Source organism: Lissotriton vulgaris, chromosome 4_1 (assembly GCF_964263255.1).
Source record: "Lissotriton vulgaris chromosome 4_1, aLisVul1.2, whole genome shotgun sequence".
NCBI lineage: Eukaryota > Metazoa > Chordata > Amphibia > Caudata > Salamandridae > Lissotriton > Lissotriton vulgaris.
This window is the reverse complement of record NC_141691.1, coordinates 1,352,361,573-1,352,379,109: the sequence shown is the minus strand read 5'-3', so window position 1 is coordinate 1,352,379,109 and position 17,537 is coordinate 1,352,361,573. Positions and strand designations below refer to the sequence as shown.

At 46.3% G+C, this 17,537-nt stretch overlaps 1 protein-coding gene across 1 annotated transcript in view; it reads left to right on the top strand.

The window, feature by feature from the left end:
- The window catches only part of PSMG2 (proteasome assembly chaperone 2), a 68,520-nt gene that overhangs the window by 4,309 nt on the left and 46,674 nt on the right, over positions 1 to 17,537 (top strand). The window contains exons 2-3 of the mRNA XM_086965580.1: positions 6,877 to 7,045; positions 16,280 to 16,338. Of these exons, the coding sequence (XP_086821706.1) occupies positions 6,877 to 7,045; positions 16,280 to 16,338 (228 nt within the window). The remainder of the gene's footprint in view (positions 1 to 6,876; positions 7,046 to 16,279; positions 16,339 to 17,537) is intronic.

Genomic DNA, 17,537 nt, shown 5'->3' with positions numbered 1-17,537 from the left:
ATGTTAAAGACTTCCAGAGTCTCAGGGGCTTGGGGAATCCGAATTGTTAGCCTCATCATGTCATGGGAGATGTTAGGAGAAACCGTGATCTTACAGTTAAGTGAGATTTTAACCTAGACAAGCAGACCTCCAGAGGGGCGACCCCTTCTAGAGGGAGTTGCAGGGACATGGAAGGTTGAGTAGCCGGGCTTATATACTGGTTCCAAGCACCATGTCTCTTGGAAAATACACAGGTCGTGCCTTTCTGTCAGTTCGTTCCAATCGGGGAGAGCTATTTTATTCCTGAGACCTGCGACATTCCAAGAAAGAAGGCTCAAGTTTCTGTTTTTTCCATTGATGGATGTTGTGGCAGGTTCCATCCCAAGTCCGACGGCGGAGATTGGGGTGTTGGGACAAGCGGAAGCTATGGGCTCCTCGATCCCAACATTCAGTGTCCAGCGGTAAAATACTATCTACCTCTGTGGTTCTCTCGCATATGGAGCTATCAATGCCCTGTACTTTGTGGTTGTCATCCCCGGTTACCAAAAAGGTGGGCATTGGGTTACCACAGTCTAGATTTAAACTCTGTAAGTTACTAGTTTGGTTAGCTGTAGATTCAGTTGAGGTTATTGGTGGGCAAGGAGTTCCCGGGGGTTCCATAAGTCAATCAACAGCCTCCAGTGCACTGTACCTGTTATAACAGGGGATGGGCGGTTGGATAAACTGGCGGCCATACCATTCCCTGCTACGCAAACTGCCTCCATGGGTCGGCCACCCGCCTCTACACTGTGACAAATTCCATCCTTCATCTACCCCCCCACCTGGGATGAACCTGTTCCAGTCCCTACGCTCCTCATGTCTCCTCCCTCCCAGGGTGTAATTATTATCTCTCAGCCAGCTCCAGCCGTTGTCTAACTGCTCCCCGGGCATATAAAAATAGGACAGCGGTCTAGCCACGATCGCGGTGCCGTGGATTCCGGGTTTCCCCTTGCATATGTGCTCGACAGTGCGGGGGTCCTCGAAAGTCACAGCAACACAATAACCCTGGAGTGCTTTTCTATTGGGACCCACCCAGGGTGCTCTCTCAACCATCAAGATGTTGCTGTGGGTATTCGGTGGTAGTGGGTGTGTATTAGCTAACCAGTGGCACACCTTGTTTTTAAGCGCCCAAAAAGGCTCTGAGGATCTCGGGGCCAATTCTGGTACACCTGTCAAAACGATTACAAAACGACAGGCTTCAGGAGGTAAGTTGATGTTTCTGGCTCTTAGCGGGATGGGAGGAATCTGATTTTGGGGTGGGGGCAGCGTGATTGTTTGTTTTTGTTAGGTTAGTGTGCTCGGCTAAAGAATGGGACCGGGCACCACCTTTAGTGGGTTCGGGGTTAGAAGTGGTCGGCCGTGGGGTCTTTGGTGTATTATTTTTTGCTACCACTGGGCGTTAATTGGCTGATTGTGGATTGCTTACTGGGGCAGTAGCGTTATTGGCTTTGGTTACCCTATTACCACGGAGTGGGGCCTGGTGTCTTGGGTCCTTTTGTAGTTCTAGTAACAATTTTTCAATACCTAGGAGCCTAGTCTCTAAGGGAGCAAGTAAGGATTTAATGACAATGGTCAGGGCGTGGATTACAGGCTCATCCCCACCTGCTGAGCCTCCTGGTCTGTCAGCTCCAGGCTCATCAGCTATAGAGCTGTCTTCAAGGATGACAGCCAAGGTGTTGTCTAAAATGGTGTCATCTATTATATTAGTTGGTAAGCAAAGAGCCTCGTTTTGTGGCTCTACATTCCCCGTAAGGTTACCGCTGGGTACTCCAACTACTTCTCTCTCCTCTTCTATTCTGCCTCTCTCATTGTTAGAGAGGTCAGCACTTCTGGTATTTGTTCCACTGACTATCATAGTGTTGGGGTTGTTGGGCTTGGCCTTGGGTTGCCTACATTTCGGGATAGCCCCCTCCCGCTTCCCCCTCTTGCGGGTAGATGGATTATCGTGTTTGGGGTCAGCCGAACTCGCTGGTGGACTAGAGTCTGGTTGAGTTTGGGACGGGGACAGGGACAGGGATTGCGCACCCGAGGGTATGATGTCTGATGCCGCTGACTGGCTATTGATATCTTTATGAATCTCAGCGTGGATCAGTAAGGAGTTACTAGTGCTTGTAGAGGTGTTGGGAGTACGCACGGAGCCAATGTGGCCCAAAGATGTGACCTTTTGGTGGCTATAAGTTCTTGGGAGACTCTTCTTTCCATCAATATGATTCCTTGATCTATTAGGGAGTTGGTGCGGACGATAAAGTCGTCAAGAGTCCCAGTCAGTTTTTTCCTCAGCCGCAGCCATACTTCTAGTTTCCCGGCTTTCCATAAGCTACGACGGGTTCTGGCAGTGTAATAGCTGTAAATATATATTTAACGGCAAAGGGGGTCCCGCATTCTAATCCAATCAGGTGTGTGCTAGTCCCTGCTCAAGCACTAGCAGAGAATACCATCAGAGGCTAGGTATAACAAACAGGTGCTTATTGTTCTGTTGGATTTGGGTCTCTCATCGGCCAGGGGATCTGGCCCAGTCTAGTCTCTTCAGGCCTCTGAGGGCCACAGAGGGCCCGCCCTTTGCCCGAGCTTCGCCCGGCTCATCCCGCGCGCGTCCCGCGATGCGCGGGTCAGGTGGGTTTAAATACGCCTCCTGGGGGCGTTGCAGTATGGTGTGCCTTAGCCCCAATGCCTTCTGGGCAAGGTAGTGTCCTTTCCAGCACCGATATTCACCCTGATGCGAGCGTTTCCCGCGAAGCGGGAAACGCGAGAGGTGGCAGTGAGTCCGATGAAAGGGTGCATGGCTCACCCTAATCCGTAGGCCCCAACAGCAGTGCTTCACAAAGGGACCGGCAATCCGTGTTCTCCCGCGATGCGCGGGTCAGGTGTGTTTAAATACGCCTTTCCAAAACAAAAGAGGAAGCATAGAGGCAATGATAGAATCACCCTCCTAAAAAATCTTATGTAAACAAAGAGATTCTATCAACGTGTGATGGTGATATTTTTATTTTGATTTTGATGTATTACAGTGAAAAAAGCTCTCTCTTATACAATGGAAAGATGAGAGCATTTGTGTGCTTTTTAAAATACCCCTCACACACTAAAAAAATCCAGTAGTGTCATGCTTCATCATGGGGGTCTTCCCATCCCTCTACGGGGCGGGGCGTGCTGCGACCTACGGAATACGCGGGAGCACTAGGTATTCGTGACAAAGGCTATGTGATTGTGCAGAAGTGTCAGTGAAGTGTAGGGAACTAACTAGTGAAAGTGAAAAAAATAAAAACAATGTAAAAAAATTAAAGGTTCCCTGGCTAGTAGAAAAAATAATTTATTCACTTCTCTGGCTGGGAATATTAAGAAGGGGGTTTTGTGGTAGAGCAATTAGCTTGCTACCTGGTCAACATGTTTCGTAGGCAGTCCCCTACTGCCTACTCATCAGGACCTTCTACTGGTCCCTACTAGGAGATGCTCGGTTTGTAAGATGGTAAGCCTATTGTCCTACAAACTGACAGCAAAAATAGGCTGCTAGTTTCGACTACGGGGCATGAGCTGGCCCCATTAAAACATAGTAATATCTCAATATTTTTGTCAAAAATGTTGACCTATTGCGGTCTCTGTAAAAGAAAATGGAAAAAGAGACAAAGCACAATGAATATATTCGTATTGGATACTTATGCACATAATTTAGTATCCACAATGCCACTGATTGTAGGCAAGATCACATACATGAAGCACACACTACAGGCTTCATATGTGAGGGGGTGGAATAGTGTCACTCCCCTGATTATTCAGTTTGTTAGCCTCATTATTGTGTGGGCTATGTCATCTCTGAATACACACACACACACTCGTCACTCAATGCAGACAAACAGCACTTCTAAAAAGGAAAGGTTCATAGGAGACCGAATACACTCTCGATAAAAAACAATGCACATCTTAGCTTTGTGCGTAAAGTCACCCGGGCAAAATAAAGATGTTAATACATACTCGTTGAACACAAGTTTCATGCCCCATGAGCCGGCAGACGAAGGGTTTTCCGTTCGGTAGACTGTAAAAGAAAACCGCACCCTTTTGTGAATCACGGAACCCTCCGTAAATAGTTTGTTGCCTCCAAGACCAAAATTGTTAGAGACTCGTGGTCAGAGTCTATTACTTACATATACCGCCTGAGTTCAATGCCTCGTTCCTACCCCTGTGCCGCTCCGTGGATTACTGGTGTCTCGCTCTTCGCGGCTTTAAAAACAAACAGGTTGCATTGTCATCCAGTGTGTCTCGTGTGATTCAGACGCTAGACTGCTAACCCAAGATGGCCAACGGGCGAAAGAGGAAGTGGGGTTCCCGGTAGTCCTTCTTCTGAATTAATAACCTGTAAAATAAGTTCTTATTCCAAAAACCAAATGAGAGGCTAATGTTGTTTACCAAGTTTTGAAAAACGGGGTTTTTTTGTAAATAAACGCGTTGTGTTGCAAAAGTCTGTGAATGCACATAATTCGTATTTCGTGTTTCGAAAAGAAGAAACATTTGTATACTCATGCCAGCAGGTGACCTTGCACCCATGTATATCGAAAAATGTGGGTTGATTAGAAAAAAACCCCGGGAGAATCTTAGCGTCAGAGAGTGAGATAATGCTGCACTGTGATTCAATTTGGGGCATTGGTGGTGACACACGTGTCCTACACGTGACGGTATTTTTGTAAAGAGACCTAGAGATATCGCTTACACACCACTTTGGTTATCTGTAAAGTCGGTATTGTGATATCGCCTCTACATCGGAATTGGAGGTGTTTAAATACGCCTCCTCGGGGCGTTGCAGTATGGTGTACCTTAGCCCCAATGCCTTCTGGGCAAGGTAGTGTCCTTTCCAGCGCCGATATTCACCCTGATGCGAGCGTTTCCCGCGAAGCGGGAAACGCGAGAGGTGGCAGTGAGTCCGATGAAAGGGTGCGTGGCTCACCCTAATCCGTAAGCCCCAACAGCAGTGCTTCACAAAGGGACCGGCAATCCGTGTTCTCCCTTACCAATTACCTCAGGAGGATCCACTTCCGAACTGATCTTGCATAAGAGAACATGTCACCACCAACAGTTTTTCCCCCCCTGTTATTCTTTTTATTTTGGCGAGTGGAGGGGTGATGGGGAACTTCAGTAGGAACAAGATAAGCAGTAGGTATTTGATATTGGCAGGAGGGTCAGACAAGGATGCCTGTTGGCCTCCCTGCTTTTCATCATATACATCAATGGGCTCGATACCTCTCTGAAATCGGTTACTCAAGATGTCCCATATATTAATAAAGAGGCCATCCCTGTGCTGCTTTACGCAGACGATGCGGTTCTTATAGGCCGTACTCCAAATTCATTGCATCTTCTTGTCCAAAATTTTTATAATTATATGAAAAAGCTAGACCTGCGGGTAAATTTTAAGAAATCCTTTTTGATGAGTAGTGGTCCGGGGAAGCGTGATATAGGCCCAATTACAATAGATGGCCAAAAATTGACTTCAGTAAGATCTTTTGTGTATTTAGGATTGGCCTTTGCTGCAAACGGCTCCTGGAGTGAGCATTTAGCTCACGCCAGGAGCAAGTTCTCAAAGGCCACCAATTCAATTTTAAGTTTACCTCGTCCTAAGACCACGGGCGCTCTTTTAGCTGTACAGAAAATATATAAACTTCAGTGCACCCCGGTGGCCACATACGGCGCCGAGATCTGGGGAACGGTCAACTGCTCAGTAATCCAGCAGGAAGAAAACAGGTTTTGCAGAAAATTACTGAGCATCCCAATTTCTACCTCCAATACATATGTCACAAAGAGCTCAATATTAATTTTATAACTGATTTTATCCGGGCACGTCCGGCACTTATGTGGGTATCAGTGTGGAAGAACGAAGCGGCATCCTTGACACAGCTGATTATTAAGGACTGTTTACATTGTGACAAGGGCCTAGAAATCCCATGGCTAAGCGGTGTGCTGAGTAGCTTGTGCAGTATAAATAGAGAAAACGTCTTCCGGGATCATATTTTAGCAGCCTCAGTTGCAAAAAAGGAACTGCAGAATGATTTTTACTCCCTATATAATAATGAGCGGGAGTTGGTAGAGTCCAGGAAATCAACAGTGCGTAACTACATGGCTATTGAACAGTATTGTTATCCGCTCCACTTGTATCTGACTTTACCGATGAGCCGCTGGGAATCGAGCCTATTGTTTCGTCTAAGAGCTGGTACATTTCGATTTGCAATTTGCTTTCCACTTAGTTATAGCCCAAATTTCAATTTTAACTTGTGTTCTTGTGATGGGAGGAGTGAGCAAACTATTATGCACTTTATATTTTTCTGTAAATATTACATCAAATTCTCTAAGCAGTTTTTATATTCATATTTTAACAAAAGAAGACCAATCACCCTGGACGTAGCATACTGATCAATACTAGATTTAGATTATGTTGAACTAATCTTCCGCACTGGCACTTTTCTCAAAACCGCAACAAGGGCGCGGAGATCTATGATGGACCCCTGACACTGTATGATATAATTTGTGGATTGTTTTTAATAATTGTATATATCAGCATGATGGTTAGTTTTGCACAAGGCACTTTGGATATCTCCATATTGAATTTTAAATTTGTTGTATTAACTAATGTGATGAATTTGTGTTTCATGTGCTTTTATGGGTAGTATTGTATCCGAATAAAGTTTAACTGAACTGACAAGATTTAACACTGAATATATAGTGCCAAGACTTGAAATAAAGGGAATTATATTTTCCTGGACAGCGGAGTACACAAATGGTACTAGATGTTGCAACTCATTTTGAGGGGCATGTGTTAAAATCTAAAATAAGCAAGACCGTCTTGAGTCAATTCACTTTTTACATTTTCTGCCATTTCAGCCAGCTGTGTCTGTGGGGAATGTTGGCCAGCTTGCAGTGGACCTCATTATATCTACAATGAAGATGGTGAAAGTTGGTTATTTCTACACAGACTGCCTGGTACCGATGGCAGGAAGTGATCCATACTCTGATCCAGGAGCAAATTCAAAGCTGAGTATAAATGCTGAAGGTACGTTCCTGAGGTTTAAAAGACAAGTTTGATAATTGTGCTTTCAGTTATCCTTTAAAGCATTATAAGTCACTAGGGTACCGATAATATTGTCTTTGATCTGCATGAAACATTGAATCATAACGTTATGTGGAAACCAAAGGTTTATTGGAAAACGTTATATTATAAACATTTAAGGTGGAGATGCAGCTAGCCTAGCTATTTTTGTTATACTACAAGCATATGTGTTTGTTGTATTATACTTATCCAGATCTAACATATGTAAGCCTGATAATGACTGGAAAGTGTCCCCAGATAACCATAAGTCCCAACAAGTTTGACCTGAGATTGGTACAAGTACCACATCCCAACCTACCTTCACACCCTACAACATACATTTACTCTTGGTGTTATTTCATAATACGTGCCCCTGAGTTTTATTAGATTGCGCAGAGGAACATTGGCTGCCTTTTTTTGTAAAAATAAAATACCCTTACATTATTACTAATAGCATAATTTACAATGTAAATGTCAGTGTGTTGACTTTTGAACCCTGAGTGTTTTCATTATTTTTTCACTCTCTTGCTCTCCTGCTTTATATTCCCAAACCTGTCTAAGGTGCAGATGTATCATCATTGCAGTTTGCGAGTCCTTATTAGGAAATGTTACTGATTCGCTATTAAAGACTCGCAAAATGCAATATATGTAGGTTTCGCAATAATAATTGCGATTCCTGCATATTCCTTAATTGCGAATCGCAAATTGGGATTTACAATTAAGGAATACCTTCCCATTCATTCCTATGGGCCTAGAGGCCCATATGAATTAATGGGAAGACATTCGCAATTTGTGAGTACCCAGTAGGTACTCGCAAATTGCGAATGCAATTTCAAGGGTGCAAGGTGCCAAAAGGACACCATGTTGCACCCTTGAAATATGCATGTGTGCACATGTGGCGCACATACTTGCCCTAGGAGCATGTATGTGCGCCACATAGCACTTTAAAAAATGCAAAAAGTGCATTTTTCTAGGAAATCGCAAATTACCACCAACTTGAAGTTAGTGGTAATTTGCGATTTCTTAAGGCCAAATCGCACATTTTGGCTGCTTCCAGAATTGCATTTAAGGAATAGCAATTTGCGATTCCTTAAATGCATTTTCAAAATAGGGAATGATTCCTTATTTTGCAATGGCCTTTTAAAAGGCTTTTTCCCGTTCGCAAACGGGAAAACCCTTCATACATCAGGCCCTAAATTCCTTATTCAGCCCTTCTAAGATTTGTTTGTGGTTTATGGCCTCAAGCTGATCTATATATAGTCTACAGTCTTCCCAGAATGTGGCTTCTCAAGGTGAGAGCTGTAGTCCAAATACAATGTTGTATAAAATTCAGCTAGTAAATTCGGTATCACTAAACTTCACTCTTAAGTAACTCACAAGCATACTTAGTTGCTCCCTGCAGGCAGGAGTAATTCTGGTTCCCATTGCGTTCTGGGAGCTGACTAAGGCCGCAGGGGCTTTGGGGCTCCACCCCGAGCCCCCAACAAGCCTATGGTGGGTGGTCACCCACCTTTAAGTAATGCGGGCTCAGGGGATGATGTCCCTGGGAGGCTAACGGCTCAAGGAGGGGGGATTCCCCCCCCCCCATCACCTTTATGTGAAGTAGTAGCGCTGTGGGATGGGTCCTCAGGGCCCAATAAGGCTTGGGGAGAGGGACCGCGTGAGTCCCCATACCTTTAAAAAAAACAAACCTTGGTATAGCCAATAGGTATCGCCTTTGGGGCCTTATAAGTGTATAGGCAGAGCTATTAACATTTTTAATAAAAAAGTGCCACTTGAGTGATGCTGTGCTGGCCCTGAGTGATGCTGTGCTGGCCCTGAGTGATGCTGTGCTGGCCCTGACTGATGCGGTGGTGGCGCTGACTGATGCGGTGGTGGCCTTGAGTGATGCTGTGGTGGTGCCGAGTGATGCTGCTGTTGCGCCGAGTGATGCTGCTGTTGCGCCGAGTGATGCTGCTGTTGCGCCGAGTGATGCTGCTGTTGCGCCGAATGATGCTGCTGTTGCGCCGAATGATGCTGCTGTTGCGCCGAGTGACACTGCTGTTGCGTCGAGTGATGCTGTGGTGGTGCAGAGTGATACTGTGGTGGTGCCGAGTGATGCTGCTGTTGCGCCGAGTGATACTGCTGTTGCGTCGAGTGATGCTGTGGTGGTGCCGAGTGATGCTGCTGTTGCGCCGAGTGATGCTGCTGTTGCGCCGAGTGATACTGCTGTTGCGCCGAGTGATACTGCTGTTGCGTCGAGTGATGCTGTGGTGGTGCAGAGTGATGCTGTGGTGGTGCAGAGTGAGGCTGCCGTGACAGTGTCTTTGCTTGTTACAGTCGGTAGAAGAGGGGGTAGAAGAGGGGCAGAGGAGGGGCAGAAGGGGGATAGAAGAGGAGTAGAAGGGTAGAAGGGGTAGTAGGGTAGAGGGGTAGGAGACGGGTAGAGGGGTTGAGGGGTAGTATAGGGGTTGAGGGGTAGTTGAGGGGTAGAAGAGGTGTAGACGGGTAGAAGAGGGGTAGAGGTGTAGATGGGTTGAGGGATAGAGGAGGAGTAGAAGAGGGGTAGTAGAGGGCTAGAAGAGGGGTAGAGGGCTAGAAGAGGGGTAGAGAGGTATAGGGGTTGAAGAGTGATAGAAGGGTAGAAGGGGATAGAAGAGTGGTAGAAAAAGGGGATAGGGGTACAAGAGGGGTACAAGAGGCGTAGAAGAGGGATAGAAGTAGAAGAGGGATAGAAGTGTAGAAGTGTAGAAAAGGGTTAAATGGGTATTACAGTAGAAGAGGGGTAGAAGAGGGATAGAAGGGGTAGAGGGGTGGGTTAGAGGGGTAGAAGAGGGGTAAAATAGGGGTAGAAGAGGGGTGGAGGGGTAGAAGAGGGGTAGAGGTGTAGATGGGGTAGAAGGGTAGAAGAGGGATAGAAGGGGTAGAGGGGTGGGTTAGGGGGTAGAAGAGGGGTAAAATAGGGGTAGAAGAGGGGTGGAGAGGTAGAAGAGGGGTTGAAGGGTAGAAGAGGGGTGGAGGGGTAGAAGAGGGGTTGAAGGGTAGAAGAGGGGGAGAAGAAGGGTTGAAGGGTAGAAGAGTGGTAGAGGGGTAAAAGAGTACAAGAGGGGTAGAGGGGTACAAGAGGGGTAGAAGCGTGATAGAGGGGTAGAATGAAAAAAACATTCCTCCAATCAGTGCACAATGTGTGCAAGAGACGCTGTGAAGTAAATAAATGTAGGACTGCGGACTATACAATACATTCAGTAGAGGGGTAGAAGATAGAGGGGTAGTCGAGGGGTTGAGAGGTAGTAGAGGGGTAGTAGAGAGGCTGAGGGGTAGAAGAGGGGTAGAGGTGTAGATGGGTAGGGGGTAGAAGAGGCGCAGAGGGGTAAAAGAGGCGCCGAGGGGTAAAAGAGGTGCCGAGGGGTAGAAGAGGTGCCGAGGGGTAGAAGAGGCGCCGAGGGGTAGAAGAGGGGCAGAGGGGTAGAAGAGGCGTAGTAGAGTGGTCGTTGAGAGGCTGAGGGGTAGTAGAGGGGTAGAGGTGTAATTAGGTAGGGGTAGAAGAGGCGTAGAGGGGTAGAAGAGGCATAGAGGGGTAGAAGAAGCATAGAGGGATAGAAGAAGCATAGAGGGATAGAAGAAGCATAGAGGGATAGAAGAGGCATAGAGGGGTAGAAGAGGGGTAGAGGCGTAGAAGAGGGGTAAAGGGTAGAAGAGGGGTAGAGGGGTAGAAGAGTGGTGGAGGGTTAGAAGAAGCATAGAGAAGTAGAAGAGGGGTAGAGGGCTAGAAGGGGGTAGAGGGGTAAAAGAGTAGAAGAGGGGTAGAGTGGTACAAGAGGGGTAGAAGGGTAGAAGAGGGGTAGAGGGGTAAAATGAAAAAAACATTTCTCCAATCAGTGCACAATGTGTGCAAGAGACGCTGTGAAATAAAAAAATGTAGGACTGCGGACTATATAATACATTCAGCATGCATGAAAGGTGACTACTGAATTCATCGGCATGCATGGGTTAACCAATAAGGCTGATTAAAAAAAAGAAATACTACTTACTACAATCACAATATTCTATTGCAATATGTTCTGTCTCACTGAAAGCTTCTTGAGCACATAAAAACATGGAAGCTATCGGCTTCAGGAATGTGAAAGGAAGCTCTCTTATCTTGAAAGCTGATGACCCATGATGAGAGAGGAAAACCATATGGCGCCTCTGCTTGTGAGCCTTGACAGGAACCCACATGGCAGCTGCGCGCGTTAAGGCACGCGTGAACGCAAGCTTGAGGCCAGCAAAAGCCTCTGGTAGCACTTTGAAAATCCCCTTAGTCGAGGTGTAGAAGAGGGGTAGAGGTGTAGAAGAGGGGTAGAGGTGTAGAAGAGGGGTAGAGGTGTAGAAGAGGGGTAGAGGTGAAGTAGAGGGGTAGAAGAGGGGTGGTAGAGGGGTAGTAGAGTGTTAGAAGAGGGGTAGTAGAGGGGTAGTGGGGTAATAGAGAGGTAGAGGGTTAGAGGGATAGGGGGGTAGAAGAGGGATGAAGGGGTAGAGGGGTAAAAGAGTAGAAGAGGGGTAGATGGATAGAAGAGTAGTTGAGGGATAGAAGAGGGGTACAAGAAGGTTCGAGGGGTAGAAGGGTAGAAGAGGGGTAGAATGAAAAAAACATTCCTCCAATCAGTGCACAATGTGTGCAAGAGACGCTGTGAAGTAAATAAATGTAGGGCTGCGGACTATATAATACATTCAGCATGCATGAAAGGTGACTACTAAATTCATCAGCATGCATGGGTTAACTAATAAGGCTGATAAAAAAAAGAATTACGACTTACTACAATCACAATAATCTATTGCAATATTTTCTGTCTCACTGAAAGCTTCTTGAGCACATAAAAAACAAGGAAGCTGCCGGCTTCAGGAATGTGAAAGAAAGCTCACTTATCTTGAAAGCTGATGACCCATGATGAGAGAGGAAAACCATATGGCGCCTCTGCTTGTGAGCCTTGACAGAAACCCACATGGCAGCTGCGCGCGTGCACGCACGCGTGAACGCAAGCTTGAGGCCAGCAAAGCCTCTGGTAGCACTTTGGAAATCCCCTTAGTCGAGGTGTAGAAGGGGGGTAGAGGTGTAGAAGAGGGGTGGTAGTGGGGTAGTAGAGGGTTAGAAGAGGGGTAGAGGTGTAGATGGGTAGAGGGGTAGAAGAGCAGTAAAGGGTTAGAAGAGGAGTAGAGGGGTAGTGGGGTAGAAGAGGGGTAGAGGGATAGAGGAATAGAGGGGTAGAAGGGGCAGAGGGGTAAAAGAGTAGCAGAGGGGTAAAAGAGTAGCAGAGGGGTAAAAGAGTAGCAGAGGGGTAGATGAGTAGAAGAGTAGTTGAGGATAGAAGAGGGTAGAGGGGTACAAGAGGGGTAGTAGGGTAGAAGAGGGATAGAGGGGTAGAATGAAAAAAACATTCCTCCAATCAGTGCACAATGTGTGCAAGAGACGCTGTGAAGTAAATAAATGTAGGGCTGCGGACTATATAATACATTCAGCATGCATGAAAGGTGACTACTGAATTCATCAGCATGCATGGGTTAACTAATAAGGCTGATAAAAAAAAGAATTACGACTTACTACGATCACAATAATCTATTGCAATATTTTCTGTCTCACTGAAAGCTTCTTGAGCACATAGAAAACAAGGAAGCTACCGGCTTCAGGAATGTGAAAGAAAGCTCTCTTATCTTGAAAGCTGATGACCCATGACGAGAGAGGAAAACCATATGGCTCCTCTGCTCGTGGGCCTTGACAGAAACCCACATGGCGGCTGCGAGCGTGCACGCGCGCGTGTACGCAAGCTTGAGGCCAGCACAAGCCTCTGGTAGGACTTTGGAAATCCCCTTACTAAATTTCTCGCAGAGCATCGCATGCGCTGACTCAGTGAGACCTAAAAATATGTGGAAGGGGTCTGCAGATCCTAATAAGGCTCGGGGGGGGACGGGGCAAATGGCCCCCTCCTCTTCAAGATAAATAAGGTCCTGGGGAATGGGGTCCCTAGGACTTAATAAAGCTTTGGTGGGGGAGGGACATGGGCCCCCTCCTCTTTAAAATATAGGTGGCCCTAAGGGCAAATGACCCCCCTTCTCAGGGAGGGGGGCCGCGTGACCTCCCCCCCCCCCCCCCTTTAAAATAAACCTTAAAATAAATAAGGCACTGGGTGGTGATGTGGTTGGTACCTAGGGCCTGATGAGCCTCTGCAAGTGAGATTGTGTGGTCCTCCTCTCCTTAAAAAATCAAAGAAAGGTCCCCCCCAGGGCCGAATAAGGCTCGGGAAGGAGAGCCGCGCAGCCCCCCTCTAAAATAAATATGGCCCTGGGGTATGGGGTCCCCAGGGCCTGATGAGGCTCGGGGAGGGGGACCATGCAGCCCATTTCCCCTTTAAAAAAATCAAAATACAACCCTGGAAGATGTGGTCCCAATGGCCCAAATAGGCTTGGGGAGGGGGTGCCCCCTCTATTTAAAAAAGTACGTCCCAGGGGATGCAGTACCCGGGGCCTAATAAGGGTCAAGGTGTGGGGCTGCGAAGCCCACTTTCCTTTTAATTATATTTTGGCTCCAGAGGATGGGATCCCTGGGTCATAATTAGGTTCAGGGAGGGGGCACTGCCCCTCCCTTTATTCATTTTTTAGCTACATAGGATGGGGTCTCTGGGGCCTAATAAGTTGGGGGGGGGTCACATGGCCGGCGGCCAGTCCCCCTGCTACACAATGCCAAAGACCCTGCGCAGCGTGGGATTGGCTGCCTTGGGAGAGGAAGGGGGGGGGGGGTTGTTTACAGGGCCTGGCCAACTGCCCACCCCGCACGGCCATGGTGAGGTTTGCTCGATGTGGGGGGTTGGTCACAGGGCCTAGCAAGAGAGCAGGCCTTGTGACCAGCCTTCAACCCCCCACCATGCACGAACAAAGGCCTTGCACAACATGGAGTTGCTGCCTTTGGGGGGGGGGGGCGGGGGTTGGCCACAGTGCCTGGCCACAGACCAGGCCTTGTGTCTAAGCTCCCTCTGTGCAAGACCAAGGCCTAGGGGGACCTAGGCTGCAGCCAAAACTCCCACTTCTTAGCCGTGCGGCAGGGGTTGGATTTACAAATGGTAATAAAATATTACTTTACAGTAAAAACCCTAGAAATTCAATGAAAAAAACATAGGTTAAGGTAACGGTATAGTTAGGTAAAATGTTCAGTAACTATAACTCGTGCCCCAGGGTAACTATAACTCGCGCCCTCGCCATGCAGTGCTAATTAACCTCATGCGCGCTAGCGGAATTCCGCTCCTGCGCTGAGATTTTTTTATATCGCACTTTACGTGACGAGCTGGGCTCGTCATCAGCGTGCGAGGAGGCTACGCCATGACGAGCCCAGCTCGTCATCAGCCTGGAAGGGGTTATTACATCACTCATGACATCTTCTATGACATCATTGATAATATCACTCCAAACTTTTGCAAATTATTTATGTGAAAACTGTGCATGGTGGGGCGCAAGGTATAGCTACCTTATAGCACAAGTTATAGTCACATGAGAGAACTATAACTGGTGAATTTTCTGTGTTTTTTTTAAGAGTTTAAAACATTATGTTGTTACTGAACATTTATTGCAATTAGCAACCTACTTGTGGTACTGGCTCAAACATGCAAAACCACTGAATTTTGCCAGTTAGGTTATGCAATGCACACAACATACACTATAACTGATATCGTCTGACATGTTTAACTCTTGCTACACTGCCTTTTTTCACAGTGCTATTTGATATGCATGAGAGGCGGCATCACTCATGGCGTGTTTTGTGCTTTGCATGCCATAACCAGGCCCACAGGAATTGTGCATCAGGAGAGGGCCAAATCATGCGGCTGGGTTGATTGAATTATTCGGCAAGAAAAGTCGAATTAATCTGCATAATTCAGCATTTTCTAATGGATTTTGCTTTTATTATTTTGAAATATTTACACTTGTTAACACTGTCTGGGCTTAGGTTACACCTTAGATTAACATCCAAACATAGCAATAAGCAACAAAAAAGTGACCAGTCAGTCTTTGCAAAGGACCTTCCACCGCGTGGCAAAACATGTCGATGTGATTTTAGTAACTTGTGAATCGCTTGAGTTAAAACCAATTTTTTTTGTTAAAAGTTGCAAATTATGAGGCAGCAACCTATCTTATTATTCCAGTGGCCCGACCATGACTTGCAAATTACATTGGCTCAGCATGTTCGAGCCAGGAACATAACTCAGTTTCTAGCTTTAGGGTTCTCATTGAATTTAATGTGGTTTTATAATTATATATATTTTTTATATGATTCCTTTCTTTTCCATCCCTCATTAAACATAACTCTCCACGGTCATCTTCTATTGACAACCAACCCCCCTTTTATCCGTGGGTGTTTGCCACAGATCCAGTCCTCCCCTTAACCCCCCCATTTTTAAGTAAATGTTAGGCGAATTTCAGGGCTGGATTGGTGTCCCCTGCATGCTGCAGGAGTTCCATGAACCCAGAGCAGTCTTCATGTACCACAAACTAAGGAAAGGTTTTCTGACTTGTGTCTTGCTTTCTGGGGTCCACAGTTCCGACTGCAAAACCCCAAGTGGTGAGGCATGGGTTGTCGAAGCTTGCCCTCTTTTCAAATGGAACTCTGGATCCATGATATTGGTGCACATACCACACCCCTGGTGCCATTTTAGGTGTCAGTGTACTGTGAATCAAGAAAAGGATCTCTGGATACTGCTACTCACTTTGTGTTTTTTATTTAAACCATGGGAGGGCCCGGTCAGTAAATCCTGGAGGTAAGGATGTGCTCACCATGTCCCAATTTATTGCTTTTGCTAGTTCTTTTTAAGAAGCGGGCACTGTTGCCATCGTACTGAAAAGGCAGATTCAAGAGAGGAACTTAAAAAAAAAAACAGATTTTGTTCAGCTAGCAAGTTACTTGAAAATAATTTGCAACCCAGAATTATGTAATGGAATAAAGAAAAAGAGAGGCACAAAAAGCAGAAAGACACAATTCATGACCGCAAAAGCACAATAGTCTTGTTGAACGCTATGAATGCAGCATTTCCTACACCGATTTTGGCCACTCTACAATTTTCAGGAAAAGAACCAAAACATGGTGTTTACATTTTTCTGTATTAGCAATATACTTTTAAATATCCTGCAGTTATTTGTACATTATTGAGAATAAAGTTGCTACATGGTTAATTAATTATTGCTCTTATATTTTTTTTGTAGTATATTTACTTCCTGATAAGAAGCTTGCTGTACTTCAAATCAGATCACTGATAATAAAGGTATGCAGATTTCAGTTTTTCAAAAAGATGCATTTTCTAATGTCCTAAACACTGTTTAAAAATACCTCAAGAAAAATATTAAAAAGTCACAAGCAAAGCAATGGGACATGTCCAATACAATCTTTGTGTAATCAAAATCTTTGTGTTCTTCTTAATTTGTACATTTCAGAATAAACAAATATATCAACATGTTTATGCCAAGATATGTGATACATAGCTAGGTCTTTCCGTATACTTTACAATATTCTAATACTCATCTGAGGGCCCAGCACCATCTACAACTGTCAGTACCTTCGTTTGGGTAAAAATGCGAATTGGTCAACATACCCTAGCCCCAAACCTCTGCACTCGTGCTTAGTATGTGGTGGGCAAACAGCCTAGTTTGCTTGGGAGGCGTGGCCAGCAGCCTGAAATGGGGTTGAATAAGCGACAAGCTCAGGGCCCAGGAAAAGTAATTTGCTACAAATACCTGCATGTAACCGGTCTAGCGGCATCCAAGGTCCCAGTGCCATTGCCAAAACATAGTGGCACTGCAGGCCGGAGCACACCCGGATTTGAGGCAAACTGCGAGCTCTGCATGCCCCCGGACAGACTGCGGCGCTGGAGCTGGTGGTGGCTTGAGCTCCAATGGTGTTCCATGCTGCGGCCATCTTGCCTTATCCGGGGTCCGCCCTCGTCGGTGCGGCGGATCCGGTGGGGAGGACGTGTGAACCTGCGGCCTATTGAGGCCTTGTCTGTCGGTGCGGCTGTGGTGGCCAGGGAACGGTGGCGGCGCCCTTGGCTGGCCGTCACGGGGCAACGGCGGTTGCGGGGTCAGATCCTTGCCTCCGAACTTCTGCCCCCGCATAATAGTTTCTCTATTGAATATTGTCCCTCAATGGCATGAGTGGTTAAACCGTACAATCTCATCACTCGGAATATAGGGGGTATGGGCTCAATCCAACATCAGCATAAAATACTGACCCAATTTCACAGATGCCGGGTTCAAATAGTATACCTTTAGGAAACTCATCTAGTGCCTACTGAAACCTTCAAAGTGCAAAAAAGGTGGCGGGTCAATTGTATGCGACTACTTATTCTGCATTCTCACGTGGGGCAGCAGTGTAGATACGTTCAGGTGTGCCATTTTCTCTAATAAGTAGCAACATTGATGACCAAAACAGATATGTACTACTACACGTCTCCTTAGACAGGAACTA